Here is a 25,260-nt window from a genome sequence, read left to right on the forward strand (position 1 = left end):
TTGTTGAAAGTCTATTCTCCGCACTGGGGAGCCTCTCAGCACCCCACCTACTCTGTAAAATACACTTTTTGGGCAGAAAATTAAATATGTCAGCGAGACGGAAATTATTTTTATTTACTCCACAGTGCCCTCTACAGATTTTGGTTAATGGTAAGTTTAAATCCTCCAGATCTGTAGTGCTGAGAGGCTCCCCAGTGCGGAGAATAGACTTTCAACAACACAAAACAGCCTTTGCTTCGGTGAGTAGCGAAATGGTTTTGTTTATTTTCACTACTCTTGAGCGCTGGCAGGGCAGTGGAATTCCTTGCACATGCGCAGAGCGAGGGGTCTTCCAGGGCGTTAGAGGGAACTCACTAACGCTCTGAACCAGGGCTAGCCAGGAGGAAGACATCTGAACTTCTGCTTAGGAAGCCCAAGAAGACAGGAGCCAATTACTTGCGAGAATCCACCTACTAGTTACCCAATCCCACTCAGTCACCATTCACACCAGCTGGTACTCAAATCACTCACTCCTCACCACTCATTCACAAACACACCAATGAGGGGGGAAACATACACAGGAAAGTACATAATATGACCCTAGGGTCATAACAGTCGTCAGTTGCATTTGTTTGTTTGTTTGTTTTTATTGGTGTGAAAAATTGACCATTGTCATAGATGATCTCCTTTACATAATGTTTTTCTCATACAGTACTGTAGGTCCACAACAAAATTACAAGACGTTATATTGTATCATACTTTGCGCTATTTCATCCTATCAAAAACATGTTGCATTCAATAAAAAATGTTTTTACTATTTTTAAACATTAATATTTACAGCTCACTCCTATTTGAAACCATTGCATTCCCTTGTACATCCTAATAACATTTATGAATATAGAGCATTATTGAAACATTTTTAACACAGTATAAAGCCAAGTTAATTTATACATGTTTTCTCTCTAACAAATATACTGTACAGTGTTTGTAGAAGAGCAAAGCTGCTGCTTCAAACATCAATCCATTCAAATAAAAATAAGAGAGATTGGTTTTAACCGCCTCAACCCCAGCATCCGTACTGTGGGGAAAGCTTCCGCAGAAAATAGCAGATTTTCAGCAAAAGCTTTCCCCACAACAAGAGAAAACAGAGAAGACACTAGTACAGAGCCCTGAGGGACTCCACTCAACCACATACACGGGGTTGAAGTGGTTTAACCAGAGGCGTCATTTCAGAGATTTTTGTTTTAAAACATTACAGGGTGGCAAAAAAAGTGACCACGTAAGCCTTGTTTCAAAAATAGTGAAAATTTTAGATAAACTCACAATGTGTCGCGATGTGACATGAGTTGAAACATGAGTCTGTCACATGATGGCACGTGTAGATGGACGGGCTTGGATTGAGATGCATTAAAACAATATATAGGTGGAGAAAATGTTTTGAATTTAACACGTTCAATCCGGGAACACAGCTACAGATGTCTTCTAAATCCTACCAGTTTTCAGAAAACCGTATGTTGCTATAATATCAGTGGTTCTCAAACTTTTTCATGTCAAGGACCATCCAAAATTATATGTATTTGGTCGCGGACCCCCATCTCAAAATATTTTGTTCCAGGGACCCCCCCTCCCCCCAGAAGCAAGGATTTGATTTACAAATGTTCGCTTTAAAATATATATATTCCAAAAACAAATCATGATTTAAAAAAGGTTAAATGCACACACTAGGGGGTCTTCTTCACGTTGCTTGTAAAGAGGACGGCGTGTGCGAGTCAGTGGATAACACACATTCACATTTGCGTCGTGTGCTTGGTTCTTGTACCAAACATCAGCAATTCAAGATTTGAACGTGGTCCATCTCACTCATACAGAGATATTATATGCACTACAATAATCATTGACAGTATAGGGTGTGGATCAAAACGTTTGATCAAAGCATCAAAGCATATTATTATTTGGAGCGCCTACTCTTCAATTCTTAGTAGAGATGTTTTGTCTGAACACAGCATTTGAATTTATTAAACGTATTCCTTCTCTCATCGCTCTCTTCCTTCCTTTGATACATTTCATTTTCGTCTCATGGAGAGATGAATAGAATAGTATGAACAGTCAGTGGTGGAAAGTAACTAAGTACATTTACTTAAGTACTGTACTTAAGTACAATGTTGAGGTATTTGTACTTTACTTGAGTATTTCCAATTTCCAATACTTTTACTTCTACTCCACTACATCTCAGAGACAAATATTGTACTTTTACTCCACTACATTTACTTGAAAACTTACTAGTTGAAAAGTTACTAGTTACTTTTCAGATGTAAATGATGATATAATGAAACATACATTAACCACTTTAGCCCTATTTTATACATAGGCTATTTGAAAATAGCCGACCTACAAGCTCACAACGCGTCGCGATGCGACGCGTTGTGAGCTTGTAGATCTGCTATTTTCAAATATTTAGTACTTTTACTTTTGGTACTTTAAGTACATTTTGATGCCAATACTTTTGTACTTTTACTCAAGTACATTTTTAATTCTGGACTTTTACTTGTAACAGAGTACTTTTATATTGCAGTATTGGTACTTTTACTTAAGTAAATAATTTGAGTACTTTTTCCACCACTGTGAACAGTATTAGTAATATATGGATGAACAGAATAGTATGGACGAACAGGAGGTACTAATGTAAATATACATATAGTACATTATTGTACATTGCCACCCATGCTGCGTTTCGAAGCAGACACTTGAGTGGAAAAGTCAAGACACAGAGAGGAGAGGAAGAGGAAGAGGAAGCTGAATGAAAACATGGCCGGCTGGTCTCGGCTAGACGGCGTCCTCGACCACCACGCTGGCCGTGTGCGCGACGACGTCCTCCGGCTCCGACTTCTTCACCTGCTTGGCAGTGGTCATCACCCGCCAACGCTGTGTGAAACAGGAAGCAGGTCCAGTGGTACTCAAACTTCTTTAATCTCAAGGGCCCCTGAATTAATATGCATTTGGCCGCATAACCCCATCAGAAAATATCTTGTGCCAGGGGGAAATATTCCACATTTTCCCACATCAAATAGCCTATGTGTGTGTAGGGTTTAAAGGAGAATTCCGGACATTTTAAGTGTTATCTTTGATGTCTCGTTACTCACCTACCGACGTAAAAAGTGGCATTGTTTTTTTCCAGAGATTCCCCTGTCGTCATTTTTTCAACCCCCTCCGTTGTCATAATGGGAGCGCGTGGCTTAGGGAAATTCGTCTATTATAACCGATGCAAAGTTATTTTTTTCTCTACTACGACTCATTGTAGAGTCTCATGATAGTCAAACATGCGCTGAAAGTTCCTGAGAGGCTACCGGTAACGCCGAACGATTTAACACTGGTTGCTTGTTTCTTTCCAGAACCTGGCAACTTGGTGTTGCCAGGTAGAGAAACAAGCAACCAGTGTTAAATCTAAGCCACGTTCCCATCTAAGCCACGCTCCCATTATGACAACGGAGGGGGTTGAAAAAATGACGACAGGGGAATCTCTGGAAAAAAACAATGCCACTTTTTACGTCGGTAGGTGAGTAACGAGACATCAAAGATAACACTTAAAATGTCCGGAATTCTCCTTTAAGTGGTTAAACTGATTTTGAAGCTATATTAACTAATATATTGTGCTGGGGATTCCATGGAACTGCCTGAAGGACCCCTGTCCAGGACACTTTGAGAACCATTGTCTTTATAGTCAGTCTGGTGAGACATAGAAGGTGAAACACTGAGGTGAAATATTGTGAAAAGTGGAAGAAGCACTCAGATCCTTTACTTAAAGGTATGGGTAAGTGATTTACTTTGTTTAAAATAAGTGTTAAATATCTCTATATTATGATTAGTACTCATTGCTATAGAGTGCTTGTTCAGTAAAAGGAGTCTCCCATGTCTCTCCAGCTGTTTATTAAACAGAAAATGCATTTTCAGTGCTCTCTCCTGATTGGCTTACATTTTGTCACCTACCTGAAAATGTACTATATTCTGTTTACTTAAGAGCTGGAGAGACCCCTGTGACTGAACAAACACTCTGTAGCAATGATTACTATCAGAATATAGTACTTTAACCTTTTAACAAAAAAAACAAAAAAATATCACTTACCCTACCTTAACTCTTTCACTGCCAAGAGTATTTTCATAAAGTACTCCCCCAGTGCCAGAAATTTGCGTTTTTTTTTATTTTGTAATTTTGTAATTTTTCATTCAAATAAATGATCTGATTGGGGTTTTAAACCCATAATACAGTTCTACCAGTAGAGAGCAACAAATCGACACATTGATGATCTCGCTGGCTCACTCGCCCCCTCCCAAACAGGCTCACGTCATATCCGGTCCTAACCGGATGTTGACATTTTTGACAATCGTTGATCAGGCTAAATTACGATGCGATACACGACTACGATGACTGATCGTCACCCAGACCAAAGAGAGTAGACGTGGACCTCTCCGTTCGTTTTTTATACCGTGTGAAAAAACGTGACTTTCCCTATTCTGGCCGAAAATCACTGGAGAAAAACAACGTGACCCGGAAATGAATTTTTTTTTTTACATCCGGCTCCGGGTGAGTCTGAAGGAGTCAGGAAGCGAAAGTGATCATGAAAAATAATCAGAATAGCGCGACCCCAGTCAAAAGTAAAAACTCGGGATTTCTCGTGCTGGCACTGAGGGTACTCGGGAAAAACTCGGGATATGTCGGGGCGAGTTAAAGGGAAAGACCACTCATGTTCAACATTGAACTATGTCTTTAATACACCTTAGAGCTGTTGTGTGGAAAAGAAAAAAAAGTCCCCCCCCCCTCTATGTTGCCTAGAACTGGATAATTGATTGAGGTCATGTGATCAGTGACATACACAGGGTGTACTTTTGGCTTCTAGGCCCCCTCCTGTTTTGGCGCTACACGAAATATATTCACAGAAGATTGCAAATCTAGCTCATAGATCAGCTATTTCTGCAGAACGTCATAACCCCAATAATCAATTACCTTTGCAGGTGAGTATTGCCGCACTCACCTGCAATTGATCCTTACTTTCTTAGGAAACCAACAAAGGAGCAAAACTAAGTGGAATGTTATTAATCTGGACTTCAGGATTTCTTCTGTGACTGCAGCTACTTTTAACATCGGTCTATGCCGGTTTTCTCTCAAAATGGAAGAGTCACATGGAAGTTTCGTGTTGCGTTTTGAGCTTGTAGATCTGCTATTGTTGCTATGCTTGGAATTTGAATCCTGAAAAGTAACAGTTTTGCACCCAACAGAAACCATTTACTGTACATGAAGTGCAAAAGTAGCAGATCTACAAGCTCGAAACGCGTCGCTTCGCGCCGCGTTTCGAGCTTGCGGATCAGCTACTTTTGATGCTTTCGTGTGACACCGCAGTATGTTCAAGTAGGGCGTCATTTATTTTACGAATAGAAGCATATTGAAATCCAAGGCTGGACGTGATGTGTGTGTACCTGTTTGATGGATCCTCTGGTGGTGCAGAACATGTAGATGACGTAGCCAGGGATCAGCACCATGGAGGACAACGCCATGAGCCAGCCAATCACCTGGCCCCACAGCGGGTACACGTACTTCCCCAAGGTCAGCGGGGTCATCTCTATGGCACTGAAGGTGAACACGCCCTGTAAACCATGATGCATGTGTGTCCAATAAATAACCCATTTAGACCCATGAGGCCGATTCTAAAAAAACGCCTTCGAAATCCTGACCTAAGTTTTCTGAAAAACTTCAAAAAATGTATTCAAAAATTACAACAAATGTATTTCTGACACGAGTTTTGACCTGATGGATTCAATTCATCCCCTGAGCAAGCAAGGGCTCTATTAGCTCAATGGGGGAAAAAAGTTACATTGTGCAGCTTTAATGCACGTTTTCTGCCTTTCAAATGGCTTTGACCCCAAGCTGACCCCAAGTTGCAGCAATTCATTATCGGGCGAGTACACACGCAACGCTACAACTAACTGTCCTTGCTCTCCTCCTCGGGAGGGCGTGGACGAGGCTAAGCTTTACAGTAAATATACTGCCTCTGGCTATTGTGCACGTAATATGTATTATCTTTGCCGCTGCTCAATGTTCACAATGGAATTTTGAGCGACTGCTAGCTCTTTGTTGTTGTCGTAACTTTGCTCCATTCAATCCACAGACATGAGCAAGGGAAGGGAGCATGCTCTTGAGCTTATGCTCAAGGTTGCATTATTGTTTGCACGTGTGAAGATGAAATAATGTAGTAGACAGGTGAATATTATTCTCTCCGCCAGGCCGAAGGCGTGGCCTAGACTATGTTTTGCACCCCGTCCGTCCATCCGTCTGTGAAAAGGTATTCACCACCTAACATTTTTTTATATCACTCCAACAAACCTGGTCCAAACCTCACACAAATCAGTAAACATTATCTCAATGGTCATGTGCTCAAGACGGATCTGTCCGATCTTTCATATTCAATCCTGATTGGTGAATACCGAACATTGCTGGCCCACAATAACCTACCTGACCTGGCGGAGACCTGTGCTCCGAGGAGCACTTTTTCTAGTTGTCTTTATGATAATCTGTGTGCTTTTGTTACATATTCAGAGGTGAATATGATTAAGTCGATCTTAGGCTAGATTTGATTACACTCAGTTGGGCTCGTTTATCAAGAAGATAAACAAGATGTAACAAACATGCCTTGCCTAGTTGCAATTAAAAAAAGTGCCGGGTCTGAACATTGATTTAGTGAGCATTATGAGCAAACATGTTTGCCCTATATTTGATTAGCACCTTTCAGTGCTGCAAAGACACCGAAATATTGATAAACTAGGGCCATTGAACTCTGGCCAATTAGCCAGTAAAACAATAGACTGGGTATAAACTGCAGTCATCATGGCAGAATAGCTATAATAACATTCCAGTGATTCAGCTTCATTTAATGTTAATATCTTTTCAACCGATACGGCTTAAGTAGAAAGGTAAATACATTGGCATTGTAAATCAACTCAAGACAGAGGCAATCAATTCAATCACAACTAATCAACCTCAGCAGCAGGGCCTCCAGATCTGATAGAACTTGGTGGTGGACTCATTAATCTGTCAGCAGTTTATAATTCAGTCATCTTAACTGATCATTGCCCTAAATACCCTCATATCTGACTAACTACTTCTCCAAAGTGAGTGACACTCACAGCCACGATACTAGAAGGAGCGACAACGATCTGGTACCACCCAAATATAGAACAAACACAGGGAAGTTCTCATTCAACTACTCTGCCACCAAAATATGGAATGCCCTGACATCATCAGCTTGTGACTAAATAATAATAACTATACATTTTAACAGGGGGTCCCCTGCAATTTATTTTAATTTAATAAAGTAAAATAATTTTAAACACTTTATATTTGATACGTTTGCTATTCAAAAATAGCAGATATACAAGCTTGCATGTGTTTGTGCTGCGCTGTGAGCTTGTACATCTGCTATTTTTCGAAAATTCTTGAAAGTGTTTGGAAATGTTTTAATAATTTTGAGTATTTTGTTTAACCCAAATCTTCAAAATCTTCACAAAAGATATTTTCAGATCGGGGGGTCCGCGGCAAAATATAATATCAATTTGGGAGTCCTTGACGTGAACAAGTTTGAGAACCACTGCTGTAAACAGTGGCACCACAATCTGTCTTTTGTTCCATATCCTGAAAAGCAATTGTTTTGGACACACAAGAATTTCCACCCGACATCAGCGACGATCTGATGTACTGTACAGGGACGTGCACAGATAGACTCTAGGTGGTGCTAGAGCACCTGCCCTTTGCCCTCTTGACCAGAAGCGCCCTTTTGAACAAAACTTTTTTTTTTTTTACAGCAGGGGTCTTCAACAGGGGTCCGGGACCCCTAGGGGGTCCTCAGAGTTACTATAGGGGGTCCGCCAAATCTTTATGTGATATGATTTTTCTTTTTACCATAACCACTCGAAACCTAGCATCCCTTTTCTGAGGAGAACTTTAGCCAAAAATAGCAGATCTACAAGCCCACAACGCCTCGCGCTGCGAGGCGTTGTGGGCTTGTAGATCGGCTATTTTTGGCAAAGAGGTATAGGTGTAGAGGGGAAAAAGAGCAGACCAAGTAAACAAAAAAAAGAATAATTTACTTGAGCACCTGCCCCTCAAAATGTCTGTGCACGCCACTGGTACTGTAACCTGGAGGACTCATCAATGAATCCGTAAGCGGTTCATACATAAGCCGTCTTGATCGATCGATGTCGAGGTGACTAATGTGCTGTCAAGGCCTAACAGATTGATCTCCATAGAGTGAGACGTGATGCAATGATCTGGCTAAGTGATACAGTCTAGCTGCTATATCAGTCAGGGACGTATAGATGAGAGATGTGATCGCCACAGAGGGTAATTTGATAAGGAGGTTCTATCGACTGGCCAGATGGTCCCATACCCAGTGTTGCCACGTCCGCTTATTACAAGCGACTCTGGGCTTGTTTTTTTCACACTCATAAACACGATGCAGGATAATGTAAAATGTCGTGTAATGTAGGCTAATTGTCCACGTTTCCCCATTTGAAAACCTTTTGTGCCTGGGACACCCGTACCAGATTTGTGTTGTTAAAACGCTTAAAAAACATTTCAAGTCTTTCACTTTTTTCACCAAGACTTTTTTTTAAAACAGCCGATCTACAAGCTCACATATAGATCAGTTATTTTCAAATAGCCCAATGTATAAAGGTTTAAGGTGCTCATGTAGCCTTGTCGCTTCTTTTGGCCTTGTTTTCATAGACCTCGTTGCTTATTTCTCTCACGAAATCTGGCCAACAATGGTCCTATCAGTGGTTCTCAAACTTTTGCATGTCAAGGACCCCCAAAATGATATGTATTTGGTCACGGACCCCCATCTCAAATATTTTTTTCCAGGGACCCCCAGAAGCAAAGATTTGAGTTACAAATGTTTGCATTAAAAACATAATATTCAAAGGTTTGCACAAATTTCAACGATTTAAAAAAAAATCACACCCTGTGTGAAGTGGGCGGTGTCTTGCTAGCTAATCACAATACTGAATGGAGTCAACCAATCATGTACAAAAGATAAATACATTTATTGAAACACTCTTTATGATGGACGAAACCATAACTTGAAAAAAAAGTTTTTTTTTCAAGTTATGGTTTCTTATATAGGGCTATGCACATGTGTCATGTGACACTGGCCAATCACAGTCCTGAATAGATTGTGATTGGCCAATCACGGTGCAGGATAATTGTACAAATTTCCAAACCTCACTTATAGGGGCGGTTTCACAGCGCAGGATATTTGTACATTTTTCCAAACCTCACTTATAGGGGCGGTTTCACCGCCCAAAAATCACACCCAGTGTGAAGTGGGCGGTGTGGTCATCACAGTGGTCATCAAAAAGCTCACTTCAAAAAAATATGGATTTTTTTGAAGTGCATAATCCTATTTATAGGTTATTAATGTCATCATGTGTCTCGCTAGCCAATCACAGTGCTGAATAGAGTCAGCCAATAGAGTCAGCCAATCACAATACAGCTAGGGGTGTACTAATGAGCCAATCACAATACAGCTAATGAGGTGTCCCAACCCCACTTATAGGGGTGGCTACACCGCCCAACTAAATAAAACAATCTACAAGCTCAAGTGCTTTTATATCTGCTATTTTTGAGCCAAAGAATAAAAGGTTAAATTGGTTCAAATTATTGTGATGCTATATTAACACATTTTGCTGGGGACCCCCTGGAACTCCCCCAAGGACCCCTGGGGGTCCCCGGACCCCACTTTGAGAACCAATGCTATACATACCAGGCAGATGAGGGGAGTGAAGTACTTCCAGCACAGCTTCCACCAGGCACAGGGACGATAACCGATCATATCTTCAATGTCGTCATAGAACCTGTCCGCTCCTACAGCACAGGTAGAGAAGAAGGTTCACAAGGAGACGGAGAGGTGAGAAGGGTGAAAGGAAGAGTGAGCAGACACTGGGCACTATAAGGAAGAGTTAAAAATGCTAAAAAGTTAAATATTTGGAAAATGATCTTAAAGGAGTAGTTCACCCAAAAAATGACAGATTTTCTATTGATTACACACCCCGTGAAGCCTTGAATTCATGGAGATTTGTTTTGTTTTTGTCGCATTCCTGAGCCAATAAATTGATGGCCGGCAAATTCTCCGGTAGGAGACTCAATGGAGACTGAAAAATCTAAGTCATTTTTTGGGTGAACTACTCCTTTAAGTAATGTACAGTATATATGATAGAACATGCTTGAACATTCGCCAATTGGGTCTAATATTTCTACTATTGCAACAGTACAAAATTGCTACAAAACCTGTGTATCCAATCATTTTAGATTAAACAAGAAGTTAAAGGGTAAATTTAGGCCTGATAAGGATGTACCGTGCATGTTCAAATCATGGATAGGCTACTTTACATTACTTAACCCCATTTTTACAATATTAAAATAGCTGATCTACAAGCTCACAACGCGTCGCATGGCACTTTTGGTACTTTAAGTATATTTTGATGCCAATACTTTTGTACTTCTCCTCAAGTAACCTTTTGGACACAGGCCTTTTACTTGTAACAGAGTATCTTTATATTGTGGTATTGCTACTTTTACTTAAAGTAATACTAGGTAACTTTAAAACAAAAACTAAAGTTAAATTGTATATCTTTTGTGAGTGGCAAATGTTTCACAACACCCACTCCATGAATTTCACCCCCGAAAGCCTTTTATTTATATATTTTCTGTTGAACGGTGTCGGGGGAGACTCTCCCGCGAAAATGACGTCATCTGGCCGGAAAATGCACCGGTTTCCTGTTTGGCCAGGAACTACCGCACCGGTTTCCTGTTTGGCCAGGAACTACCGCGCTAATAACAAAAAGGAACCTCACGCTGATTTTAAGAGAATGCAGGATTGGAATATCGAAAAACAACAGAAAAAGAAAACACAGCTCATGGTAACTAATGCTCCACTGGCTAAGAGAAACGATCCGCAGATAGTATAAAACAATTAAAAGAACGCTTTATGAAACGCTTCCGGCTTCCGGTGAAAACAAATGGAATTCTGGGTAATCGAGGACATGGAAAATTGTATGCAGTGACGGTAGTGACCAGCAGAGGTTGCTAAAAATCGTTATTTGTGAACCTGCATTGTACAACTTTAAGTAAAATATCTGAGTACTTCTTCCACCACTGGAAATCTGTCATTTTAGACTTTTGCGTTGGCTATTAAAAAACATCAGACATACAAGCTCGTATTTGCTATTTTTGAACATTTAAAAATAAAATGTTGAAGGTGTGAGAACTAGTGATTTAGAAGGCATTTTGTAGAATGGGCCTTATAAATGAAACACAGCAGGTGCACAGGGCAGACATAACGACGACCTTCTCTCTCTCACCGTACAGCCAGGCTATGGCGGTGGTCTCGAAGAACACGAGGTAGAGGAGGCACATCCCGCTGGCGGAGTAGTAATCAAACAGTTTGAACACGTACAGACCACCCTGCCGGGGAGACAACACACAATGTTTATATATCACGGCTCTCTCTCTCTCTCTCTCGTTATGGCCATGAATTATGCATGAATGAAAACACCATGAGATTTTATGGAATCCATTTATCAACATGTAATGAAGCATGGGGAGACTGTTCCCTTGTGCCAGGAAAAGTTGTGTGTGTGTGCGTGCGTGCGCGCGTGTGTGTGCGCGTGTGTGTTTGTTACACCAATCACTTACAGAAGAAAGTATAATTAATCGCGGTGACGCAGAGCAGATGAGCATTGAACATAAAAGCACAGACGCCACGCATTTTAAATGCTTTAACTGAATCCACCCCAAAGATATTGTATAATTTGTGTGTAGAAGTTTATTTTTAAGACACCCAAAATATTGAAGAACGGATTTGGCTAAAGCAGTTCAACACACGTACACGTACACGCACACGCACACGCACACGCACACGCACACGCACACACACACACACACACACACACACGCACACGCACACGCACACACACAGTGGCTAAGAGAGCACAACGTGTTGCAAATTGACGCAGCGCAAACTCAGAACGCATTAAGCTTGTTATGTACTAACAGTACGCATGTAACGATTCACTCAACTCACGATACGATTCGAGTCACGATACTAGGTTGAGGTTCACGATACTAGGTTCACGATACGATTTTTTGCACACAAAATTATTTTCCAGACAAATGACCAAATAATCTTGTTTTGTTTTTTTTCCTCTTACACAAGTATTTTCTTCTCTCTTTTTTTTTTTTTTTACAATAGGCCTACTGTGTTTTCTCTTATCCTCTTTTCAATACAGTAGCAAATGACTGAAAACTATTTTTTTAAACAATTCTCTTACAAAGATCCTGGTATTTTCTTTCTTTTTTTTTACGCGCCCTCTGCTGTTTGCATTGCGATTTTTTAATTAAATCGATTTAAATTGTCACCAGTTTAAATTGATTTTAATCGATTTACAACAAATCACATGCCTAACTAACAGTCCATTATCATTTTCATATTTGAAAGCTGTTTTTTCCTATGGTTTTCTATGCTAACTGTGTTGTTTGTTGGTGTGGAACCACCACGCCTGCAGCACCTAATAGGCTCAACGCACAGCAGCCATATTAGAAAGAAATTGAGCCTCTTCCTTACTTCCTTCACAGGTGTTACCAATGATTCTAATGAAGGCTCTGTTCCATTTAGTGTAGCACAGTGGTTCTCAAACATTACAATTTCAAGGACCCCAATAACTCGAGAGAGTGTACAAATGGAACCAAATGTACCTGCCCTTACGGGGTCCATGTGGTTCCGTTTTGCAAACTCTCAGAGTTACACACCCGTATGGGTCCATTTGGAACCCCCCTCAAGGAACCACTAGGGGTCCCTGGACCACACTTTGAAACCCACTGGTGTAGCAGAGTGTTTCCAGTGAGCCAACATGGAAACACTCTGCACCCTGACTCTGTTTCACCAGAATGGAACAGAGCCTTCATTAGCATCATTAACACCTGTGAAAGAAGTAAAAAAAAAAGAGCCCCAATTTCTTTCCAATATGGCTGTGCACAGTGGTGGAAAGTAACTAAGTACATTTACTTAAGTACTGTACTTAAGTACAATTCTGAGGTATTTGTACTTTACTTGAGTATTTCCAATTTCCAATACTTTTACTTCTACTCCACTACATCTCAGAGGCAAATATTGTACTTTTACTCCACTACATTTACTTGAAAACTTTAGTTACTAGTTACTTTTCAGATATAAATTATGATATAATGAAACATACATTAACCACTTTAAACCTATTTTAAACCTAGGCTATTTGAAAATAGCCGATCTACAAGCTCACAACGCGTCGTGAGCTTGTAGATCTGCTATTTTCAAATATTTAGTACTTTTACTTTTGATACTTTAAGTACATTTTGATGCCAATACTTTTGTACTTTTACTCAAGTAAATTTCTAATTCAGGACTTTTACTTGTAACAGAGTATTTTTATATTGCAGTATTGGTACTTTTACTTAAGTAAAGAATTTGAGTACTTTTTCCACCACTGCCCTGACTCTGTTTCACCAGAATGGAACAGAGCCTTCATTAGCATCATTAACACCTGTGAAAGAAGTAAAAAAAGAGCCCCAATTTCTTTCCAATATGGCTGTGCATAGAGCCTACTGTATATTGCTGGGAAACAAACAGTTCAGTACCGTATGCTTAGCGTCTGTGTCTTGTACTTTTACTTGTCCTGCACTATGCTAGCACTGCTGAGCATAGATACTGTAGTGTTTTTCTTTTCTTTTTGCTACTTTACTGATGGTGTTGACTTGACTGTGATGTCTCTCCATCATGTATCTACTTTTTTCCCCCCTTGCCCTGTAATCTGTATCTAACTGCTGTGCTGTCTTTGGCGCCTGAATCTCCCCAGCAGGATCAATAAAATGTGTTAATTTTATACCACAATTATTTTTATATTGTGGTATTGCTACTTTTACTTAAGTCAAATATCTGAGCACTTCTTCCACCACTGCCAAATACCTGTGTGACGTTGGAGAATCCGATGATGAAAGAGATGAAGCACACCACCAGGATGAAGGACTTCTTCCTCTTCCTCAGCACCAGGGGGAACTCGTCCATCAGAGCCGTGACAAAGCCCTCCACCGTACAGAACTGAAACACATTAAAAAATGTATATTGTTATGTGTGGACCCCAGGAAGATTAGCTGTTGTTATGCACCAGCTAATGGGGATCCTAATGAACTCAATAAACTCAATGCGACAAAAAAAAAAAATCTCTTCTGTGTCACGTGTGTGTCTTGCCTGGCTGTCCAGTCCCAGCATCATCAACATGGAGAAGAAGAGGATGGCCCACAGGGAGGACATGGGCAGCTGGGTGACAGCCTGAGGGTACGCAAGGAACGCCAGCCCAGGACCTGGAGGTCACACACACACACACACACGCACACACACACACACACACACACACACACACACACACACACACACACACACACACACACACACAGCACACACACACACACCCTAAAGTAAAATAATAATATAAAGTCCCCGTACCCTTTCTCAAGGATTAACAATTGTTGCTCACACACATCCACATATTACACCCCACACACACACACACACACACACACACACACACACACACACACACACACACACACACACACACACACACACACACACACACACACACACACACACACACACACACACACACAGGCTCATTTACATCTGAATACAGAGTGGATCATGTTGTATTCATGTACACAAACATTACGTGGTCGAGCGTGTTTCGCACCTGAAGCCGCTAACTCCTGCACAGGCTTCTTTGTGAGGTACGACATGAATCCAATGATGGAGAAAATGACCATCCCTGCAAACATGCTGGTGCACGAGTTGATGCAGCACACAATAATGGAGTCCCTGGTGAGAGGAGGAGAGAGAGGAGGGATAACAGGAAAATAATGCAAAGGAGATGAAACTGCAAGAAAGAAGGGAAGCAAGACTGGTGAAATAATAGATAATAGAAATATGTTTGTTTTACTTGTAAGCACTGTTTTGGTATCTGTTGTTGTTCTTACTTAACATAGCTGTGCTCTGGTGGGAAAAGTACTCAAATGTTTTACTTAAGTAAAAGTATCAATACTGCAATGTAAAAGTACTCTGTTACAAGTATAAGTCCGGAATTCAATTTGTACTTGAGTAAAAGTACAAAAGTATTGGTATCAAAATGTACTTAAAGTACTAAAAGTAAAAGTACTCAAATGTTTGAAAATAGCAGATCTTTGTGTTATGTATGTGTATGTGTACTTACTTACACATCGTTGTGGTATGTGTGTGTGTTGTGTACTTACTTGTACACATCGTTGTGGTATGTGTATGTGTTGTGTACTTACTTGTACACATCGTTGTGGTATGTGTATGTGTTGTGTACTTACTTGTACACATCGTTGTGGTATGTGTGTGTGTTGTGTACTTACTTGTACACTTCGTTGTGGTATGTGTGTGTGTGTTGTGTACTTACTTGTACACATCGTTGTGGTATGTGTATGTGTTGTGTACTTACTTGTACACATCGTTGTGGTATGTGTACTGTATGTGTTGTGTACTTACCTGTACACATCATTGTGGTATGTGTATGTGTTGTGTACTTACTTGTACACATCGTTGTGGTATGTGTGTGTGTTGTGTACTTACTTGTACACTTCGTTGTGGTATGTGTGTGTGTGTTGTGTACTTACTTGTACACATCGTTGTGGTATGTGTATGTGTTGTGTACTTACTTGTACACATCGTTGTGGTATGTGTATGTGTTGTGTACTTACTTGTACACATCGTTGTGGTATGTGTATGTGTTGTGTACTTACCTGTACACATCGTTGTGGTATGTGTTGTAGCTTCCCAGGGCAATCAGAGATCCCAGACCCAGACCGTAGGAGAAGAAGATTTGAGTGGCTGCATCCAGCCACACCTGACAGGACGCAAACACAATGATTTGTCCTAAATCATAACCTGAAAATCCATACAGAAATGAGTTTAAATGTTTCCTTTAATGCAAAGCATCACTCAAACAAAGGTACATTGTTTGTTTGACTGACTGACTGACTGACTGACTGATGACTGACTGCTGTGCTGCATTAAAATATTAATTAAAAAAGTTGTGTGTGTGTGCGTGCGAGTGCGTGCGAGTGCGTGCGTGCGTGCGTGCGTGCGTGCGTGCGTGCGTGCGTGCGTGCGTGCGTGCGTGCGTGCGTGCGTGCGTGCGTGCGTGCGTGCGTGCGTGCGTGCGTGTTTACCTCAGATTTGAGGAGCTTATTGAAGTCTGGTGTGATGTAGAATTTAATGCCGTCTATTGCTCCGGGCAGAGTGACCCCACGGACGAACAGGATAATCAGCATGAAGTAGGGGTAGGTGGCCGAGAAATACACCACCTGACACAAAGACGAGATCCATAGAAACACATTGTTATAACCCGTCTTTACTATGGTTAAAAATATTTCATATTGGGCCTTTAAATGAGTTAATGTTCTCTGCTGAAGTCCTGACGTCACTCCGTTATCCCCTGGGTGACGGAAGTATTGTTTCTATTGAAAATACCATAGGGTCATCTACAATCGCGTCATATAAGAACCAGTGGTGTAAAGTAACTAAGTACATTTACTCAAGTGCTGTACTTAATTACATGTTTGAGGTATTTCTACTTTACTTGAGTATTTCCAATTTTCAATACTTTTACTTCTACTCCACTACATTTCAGAACCAAATATTGTACTTTTACTTCATTACAATTATTTGAAAACTTTAGTTACTAGTTACTTTGCAGATTTTTATTATAATACAAAACATACATTAACCACTTCAGCCCTATATACATTTCAGCTATTTGAAAATAGCAGATCTACAAGCTAACAATGAGCTGCGAGCTGGAGCATTGTGAACGGGCTCATTTGTTTATTTTTGGAACAGAGGTATTATATGACACAATGCTATGTGAGACCATATGGTATTTTCAATGGAAGAAATAATACTGTGACCCAGGTGAGATAGCGGCCTCTAGTGGCAGTGATGTCAGACTTCGGTTCTCTATTACAAGCAATTAAGCTATCTGCCTTAAATCATGAAAAATCCAAGGCACAGGAAAACAATGGTAATTGTTTACCATGTCGCACGAAATGAGTGGAAAAAAAATAAAAAAAACGTCACCAGTTCATAAAATATTTCCACGGCTCCCTTCGCCCTAAAAAGCTTCACAGAGCTTGTTCAGCGTAGCTCCCGGCCTTTGAAGCATAACGATTATATTTAATTGCTAATGTCCATCAAGGCCAGGGCCTTGGGGAATTGTTTTTATTCTCTGCTTTCAGCACACACGTTGAAATCCAATTATCCTCGCCGAAGAATGTACAAATGTGATTCTGCTCACGCATGTCTTGCTTAAACGCGGCTGTAAAAAATAATTTAATCGCCCCAACATATTGATTTTTATATATCTATATTTTGCTCTGCCTTCTGCGCTCAATTCATCACCCATGAGTTGGAGTAAATTTAGTCTAGAATGTATGTTTTTTTCTAGGTGAATACAAATATTAGAGAATGGAAGAATGTAGACAGCATTATGACATATACAGAGAAGCAGAGTACTGGAAAACAAATCTATCAGGAAAACGTATTTCCACCTAATCTTACCAAGGAAAAGTGTTGGTTCTTGGTTCTTGTCCTTCATGCTTCTATATTATTGATGATATATGAATATTCAGATATCTGCAGTTCTAGTAATAATGTTGTCAAGGAATTTAAGCTGATGCATTGGCATGAGTCTCACGGCCTGTCCACACCTTCTATCCGTTATGATAGCAAACAAAGCAAAGATTTGTTTTAAAACTGCTTAAAATGCAACCTGAGGAATATGCAGGGAGGATTAGCGTTGGAGTTCATGCAACATGCAATTAAAACGTGGTGCTGATCGGATCCTGCGTTCCCGATATAAGCTTCGTTTTTAACAAATAGGCTCCTCCCACTAACTTCGGAAGCCAATTACGGCCAAAGACTAGCAAGATGATGCGTTTTCATCACATGGGTCCAGAGATCATGTGTACCAACAATTTGTGAGATTTGGACAAAATCTGTAGAAAGTGGAGCAAAAAGTGTTTAGAAGAAAATTCTAAATGGCGGAAAAAATCTAGCCAGAGATCTCCATGTATGGGCATATGAGTCAGATCGGCCCATATAGGCGTGGCCTATATGGGGAGTTGCGTCATGATCCAAGTTATCCAAGGACATTTTTATTCTACGACCTACGGTTCAAGAGTTAGAGGCAGAAACGTAAAGTGGACTGTTATAGCGCCACCATGAGGCCGACTGGTGTAATCCTGCGTAGGACACTGGACCGCAAACCTCTCTACAAAGTGTGGTAACGTTGACTGTTTGCCAGTAAACTGTAATGTTGCTGCTGCTGCTGCCTGATGCTGTTACTTGCGTCATAGTTTGTTATCAGTGTTGCCAGGTTTTGCGAGAGAAATAACCTAGCCTATTTACATCGGCTATTTGAAAATAGCCGATCTACAAGCTCACAACGCGTTGTGATGCAATGCGTTGTGAGCTTGTAGATCTGCTATTTTCAAAAAGGTCTTGAAGAAAAAGTGGAACATTTTGGGACATTTTACACAAATCTAATATGGGAGTCCTTCTCCTTGACATGACATAGTTTGAGAACCACTGATTTAAACAACATCAGACAGCAAGCCCAAATAAGAACACTTTCGGAAGAAGCCCAAAACTATCAATATTTACAAGCAACTTTACAGAAAAACAAGCCTATAATAGCTTATAATAAGCGGACATGGCAACATAAAGAAGCCCAAAACTATCAATATTTACAAGCAACTTTACAGAAAAACAAGCCTATAATAGCTTATAATAAGCGGACATGGCAACACGGCTACACTGTTATGTGTAGTTGTCTTTTTTTTTACGTGACTGTTCTGTGTTTTTCTTTAGAGGACCACAATGGAAATAAGCCTCAGGGCCATGTGTTTTTATCGTGTGTGCTATATGTTGTGAAAGTTGCTGATGTGCTCTGGAAATTTCCTTTTATCACTGTCATGATTAGACTGACCTTGATCTGCTTGACCCAGTTCATACATATATTGAATTACTACTACTTTATCAGATAGACTGACGTCTGTGCTCAGTGAAAACGAGATGCATGTTTTGTTCTCACGCATTCTGTTCTTTTGTCTCATCTGTTCTTTTTTCTCATATCTTCTGGTGACGTCATGTGTCCAATACTGTATATATATTCTCCATATATATATTCTGATGAAGTTCAGAACTTGTGGTGTGATACTGCCTGGTTTCATCTTGTTCTGCAAGCCTGAAGCATCTGAAGCTGAAACATCACTCATCACCTTTATAGCTTCCCGAACTTTTCAGGCTGCGACCCCCCAAAATAATCATATTTGATCTGGGGACCCCCGGCCCTGACAAGCACTTGGAATTGTAGGAGTTGAGGCATTACATTTAGTTTGACTCGGTTCCACTGATAAATATTGTGAAAATAGCCGAACTACAAGCTCACAAGAGAGAGAGAGAGAGAGAGAGAGAGAGAGAGAGAGAGAGAGAGAGAGAGAGAGAGAGAGAGAGAGAGAGAGAGAAGATGAGAGAGAGAGAGAGAAGCAGTCTGACCTTCCCTGTCCATTCGACTCCCTTCCAGATGGAGAAGTAGACCAGGATCCAGGCCAGGGCCAGTGTCCCGACCAGGGGCCAACGCACCTCGCCGGGCTCCTCCAGACCACTGGACAGCTGGTGCATGTTCCGCCTGGACACACGCACGCATGCACGCACGCGCACACACACACACACACACACACATTTGTATGAATACAAGAACGCTCGCCCCAAAACACGCTCACTCCGGGTCAAATCCGGCGACCTCGGAACGGTCGCCACCAGATATTCCTAAACATAACCTCAGTAATACTCTACTTAAATCTAACCTTATTCCTAAACGTAACTACAGTAAAACTATGCCTAAACCTAGCCTTATTCCTAACCTTATCCTCAGTAAAACTATGCCTAAACCTAACCTTATTCCTGAACGTATTCCTCAGTAAAACTATGTCTAAACCTAGCCTTATTCCTAACCTTATCCTCAGTAAAACTATGCCTAAACCTAACCTTATTCCTGAACGTATTCCTCAGTAAAACTATGTCTAAACCTAGCCTTATTCCTAAACGTAACCTCAGTAAAACTATGCCTAAACCTAGCCTTATTCCTAACCTTATCCTCAGTAAAACTATGCCTAAACCTAGCCTTATTCCTAAACGTAACCTCAGTAAAACTATGCCTAAACCTAGCCTTATTCCTAACCTTATCCTCAGTAAAACTATGCCTAAACCTAGCCTTATTCCTGAACGTATTCCTCAGTAAAACTATGCCTAAACCTAGCCTTATTCCTAACCTTATCCTCAGTAAAACTATGCCTAAACCTAGCCTTATTCCTAAACGTAACCTCAGTAAAACTATGCCTAAACCTAGCCTTATTCCTAACCTTATCCTCAGTAAAACTATGCCTAAACCTAGCCTTATTCCTAACCTTATCCTCAGTAAAACTATGCCTAAACCTAGCCTTATTCCTAAACGTAACCTCAGTAAAACTATGCCTAAACCTAGCCTTATTCCTAAACGTATCCTCAGTAAAACTATGCCTAAACCTAGCCTTATTCCTAAAAGTAACCTCAGTAAAACTATGCCTAAACCTAACCTTATTCCTAAAAGTAACCTCAGTAAAACTATGTCTAAACCTAGCCTTATTCCTAAAAGTAACCTCAGTAAAACTATGTCTAAACCTAGCCTTATTCCTAAAAGTAACCTCAGTAAAACTATGCCTAAACCTAGCCTTATTCCTGAACGTATTCCTCAGTAAAACTATGCCTAAACCTAGCCTTATTCCTAACCTTATCCTCAGTAAAACTATGCCTAAACCTAGCCTTATTCCTAAACGTAACCTCAGTAAAACTATGCCTAAACCTAGCCTTATTCCTAAACGTATCCTCAGTAAAACTATGCCTAAACCTAGCCTTATTCCTAAAAGTAACCTCAGTAAAACTATGTCTAAACCTAGCCTTATTCCTAAAAGTAACCTCAGTAAAACTATGTCTAAACCTAGCCTTATTCCTAAAAGTAACCTCAGTAAAACTATGCCTAAACCTAGCCTTATTCCTAAAAGTAACCTCAGTAAAACTATGCCTAAACCTAGCCTTATTCCTAAACGTAACCTCAGTAAAACTATGCCTAAACCTAGCCTTATTCCTAAACGTAACCTCAGTAAAACTATGCCTAAACCTAACCTTATTCCTAACGTTAACCTAAGTAAAACAAATACAAGAATACAAGAACCACTAGGGGCGAGCGGTCCGCGAACAAAATGGGGGTGAGTGTGTTTTCCGGCGAGCGTTCTGGTTACCATTTGTATTACTATACTTGAGAGGACATCAATGTTTTAGGACGGCGATGTTATGAATACCATTTTCTTTACCATTTTGGGACATTTTCAAACGTAAGCCTAAAGCCGAAAAATATTCTACTATATTCTACGAATTCTACTATACTTGGGGGACATTTGGTCATCACAGTTATACAGACAAACACACACACACTTACTCCCAGAATTCTGTGACAGCGCTGGTCAGGTTGGTGGTGTCTGTCAGACTGTAGTTGCAAAAACATTTCTCTGTGTTCCAGGGGTTATCACAGCTCTGCCACGGTAGTTCCTGGGCAAGGCAAGGCAAGGCAGTTTAATTTGCATTGCACATTTCAACAGCAAGGCAATTCAATTGTGCTTTACGCAGAACATCAAGCAACGGAAACACAATTAGGACATTGGGACGCATAAAAGAAAAGTCGTACAAATTAAGAGATACAGTTACAGTGCAGAAGAGAAAGAAAAAAAGAAAAGTAACTCACGTGCGCACGCATGCATGCACACACGCGCACGCACACACACACACACACACACACACACACACACACACACACACACACACACACACACACACACACACACACACACACACACACACACACACACACACACACACACACACACACACACACTATTTCTATTTCATTACTTGCTTTTATCACCATTGATCCTTCATTCAGAAACAGTCTTTCGTTTAAAGCTACAATCCGTATTATGTCCATTGTCTCTCTACCGACAGAGACAACATGTCCGAACTACAATAAAGATGGCAGTGCATAGTGTCTCGTCCTCTGCTTCAAATAACTTTATTGACATGGTCAATCAGTAGTTGTCCTACCCAGGGTCTTAAAGGAGTAGTTCACCCAAACAATTAATTATTTTCTAGCAATTATGCACCCCATGAACTCAATTGCGACTCAATTGAGTCCGCCAGTCATCAAATTATTGGCTCAGGAATGCGACCAAAACAATCTACATTAATTCAAGGCTTCATATGGGGTGTGTTATTGATAGAAAATATGTATTTTTTGGGTGAACTACTCCTTTAATGTCTCAATGGAAGAGTGGAGAGACTACCTCCAACCACTGCAGATGTACTAGCTATATTATATTGACCTACTCTACTCTACTCTACTCTACTCTACTCTACTCTACTCTACTCTACTCTACTCTACTCTACTCTACTCTACTCTCTATCATCTCGTTTTCAAGAGGGTCCTCAAGCTTAAACCCTAGTAGACCGGAGTCCCCCAGGGGTCAATACTAGGCCCCCTACTTTTCTCCATCAACACTAAAATCTCTTCACCCAAAATAGCTTCAGAACTTTAGAGTAGAACTTGTAGATCAGCTAATTTCACTTAAACCCAGAGAACCGCTGCTTTAAATCTGACTGTGTGTGTCATAGACGAGAAGATCATCAGATCATAAGATCATCAGATGTTTCAAGTGTCTTGTCTGGAGTTCTAAAGAGCTTTCAACTACAGTCATCAAACCCTCAGAGGAGAGAGTCTGTCTGTCTGTCTGTCTGTCTGTCTGTCTGTCTGTCTGTCTGTCTGTCTGTCTGTCTGTCTGTCTGTCTGTCTGTCTGTCTGCCTGTCTGCCTGCCTGCCTGCCTGCCTGCCTGCCTGCCTGCCTGCCTGTCTGTCTGTCTGTCTGTCTGTCTGTCTGCCTGCCTGCCTGCCTGCCTGCCTGCCTGCCTGCCTGTCTGTCTGTCTGTCTGTCTGTCTGTCTGTCTGTCTGTCTGTCTGTCTGTCTGTCTGTCTGCCTGCCTGCCTGCCTGTCTGTCTGTCTGTCTGTCTGTCTGTCTGTCTGTCTGTCTGTCTGTCTGTCTGTCTGTCTGTCTATCTCTGCGACTTCCTCTGCAACATCTCAACCTCGCCTCTCTTGCTTTATCCTCAAACCTAGTATATATCGATATACGCGTATATACTGTTATATAAATGATATAATATATCTTCTCTGTCGGGTGGAAAACATATATTTCCAGAACTGTTACTTTTCAGGATTCAAATTCAAAAACGGAAAAAGTAGCAGATATGCAATAAGCTCCAGATTGTAGATCTGCTACTTTTGATGCTTTTGTGTGACGCTGTAGTATGATCAAGTGGGGCGTTAATTTACAAAAAAAACACAAAAGGTTACAAATGGAGATAAGAGGTTTCTGCCCGACAGCAAAGCAGATATGTAAAATATATGAGTAACTTACCGATGCAAAGGAGTTGAACAGATAGTAAAGCGCCCAGGCGATGATGACAATATAATATATATTCAGCCAAAAGGACAGAATGACCGCCGCCAGGCCGACACCTACAGAGAGAGAGAGAGAGAGACGTCATCAGCCAAAGTGCAGGGTCCCCAGACCGCCAACCTGATAAATAAACAAACAAATAAACCCCTGACAAATAAACAAACAATGACATGGAATCAATGTCATTGTTTGTTTATTTGTTTGTTTAGATCAAGGGTTCCCTTCCTAAACTTTTCAGGCCGTGACCAGAGGATATGAGACATGGAAAAGAACAGAACGAGTGACCACGAAACATTGCATCTCGTATCATTGAGCTGATAAAGTAGCTGATTGTCATGGCGTCAAATGCAGATGAGAGACATGTAATCATGACAATATCGGATTTCTAAACGCGTGTCCCAGTTTGGACAAATTGTACTTCCATACATGTACTGTTTCTCATGTCTTACTAAATAAAGTACATCAATCAATCAATCAATCAATCAGTTTGGACCCTCAGACACGGAAGCCTGATTTATACGTTATCGTATGTCGGCGTTGCTGACTGAAAATAGCAGAGCTACAAGCTCACAATGCATCACAATAATGTGAGGCAATGTCACAAATCATAACAGTGTGGACCCCTAAAGATCTGATCTGAGCCCCAGTTGAGATTTGAACTGGGAACCCCCTACCCTGACAAGCACATGGAATGTACAGTAGGAGAGGCATTCAATTTTGTTTGACATGGTTCCAGAGATATTATTGTGAAAATAGCAGATCTAAAAGCTCACAACGCCTCATAATGCAAGGCGCTGTGAGCTTGTAGATCAGCTATTTTCAAAAGTTGTACCTCTTTCTTATATTATGACAATATAGTATAGTTTGTTGATTACTTTTGATGCAGTAATGGTCTTATCTCTTTTTTTCTTCTTTTTTTTTAGGGATTAAAAAGGTCTTAATCGTCAATTTAAGGAACTTTTAAATGTGGTTGTAAGGGTGTCACACAGCAACCAATACAGAGATGGTCTCCATAGGAGAGTTATTAGCTGTGAGAGGGGGTGACCTCGGAGCTCAATAATTAGCTTCATTTCGCTCCTCACAGGTCCCCCCCACACCCTCTGTAGCAGGTCTATAAATATACAGGAATGCATTCCACCAATAATCCCTCACGTTTTATTGTATTGTTCCAATATTATTTATTGTCACTTTTATTTTGTAATGTTTACTACAAAAGATCATTTTGGGAGCTAATACTTTTATTTTGAAGTCTTCACTTCCTCCTGCAGTGACGTCATGTACCTGCGTTGCAGCCTCTCTCTGTTTGTATGGCAGACTGAGGTGAGGAGAGTTTGTCCTGTGCTCTTGGTAGATGTCTGTTCTAAAAGTTGTTTACATTGTTTATACAATGTTAAACTGTGAAACGAGGTTATAATATCATTCTATGGTGCTAATGTGTTGCTGTGTATTTGTTTTGCAAGGGTTTGAGTGTTTTAGATAACCTTTTAATAAGTTTACTGTTTAGCAGCACTTGTGAGGACTCACACAC

At 40.6% G+C, this 25,260-nt stretch overlaps 1 protein-coding gene across 1 annotated transcript in view; it reads right to left on the reverse strand.

Moving 5' to 3' along the window:
• Positions 1-2,802: 2,802 nt before the first annotated feature.
• slc6a1l (solute carrier family 6 member 1, like) overlaps positions 2,803-25,260 on the reverse strand; it is a gene marked incomplete at both ends in the record, with an annotated part of 34,184 nt that continues 11,726 nt past the window's right edge. The window contains 12 exons of the mRNA XM_080420592.1: positions 2,803-2,901; positions 5,449-5,616; positions 9,786-9,886; positions 11,383-11,485; positions 14,022-14,153; positions 14,304-14,416; positions 14,803-14,927; positions 15,872-15,975; positions 16,301-16,435; positions 19,686-19,818; positions 21,664-21,773; positions 23,691-23,791. Of these exons, the coding sequence (XP_080276718.1) occupies positions 2,803-2,901; positions 5,449-5,616; positions 9,786-9,886; positions 11,383-11,485; positions 14,022-14,153; positions 14,304-14,416; positions 14,803-14,927; positions 15,872-15,975; positions 16,301-16,435; positions 19,686-19,818; positions 21,664-21,773; positions 23,691-23,791 (1,424 nt within the window). The remainder of the gene's footprint in view (positions 2,902-5,448; positions 5,617-9,785; positions 9,887-11,382; positions 11,486-14,021; positions 14,154-14,303; positions 14,417-14,802; positions 14,928-15,871; positions 15,976-16,300; positions 16,436-19,685; positions 19,819-21,663; positions 21,774-23,690; positions 23,792-25,260) is intronic.

The sequence above is a fragment of the Gymnoscopelus braueri genome, assembly GCF_963280865.1.
Source record: "Gymnoscopelus braueri genome assembly, chromosome: 23".
Lineage (NCBI taxonomy): Eukaryota > Metazoa > Chordata > Actinopteri > Myctophiformes > Myctophidae > Gymnoscopelus > Gymnoscopelus braueri.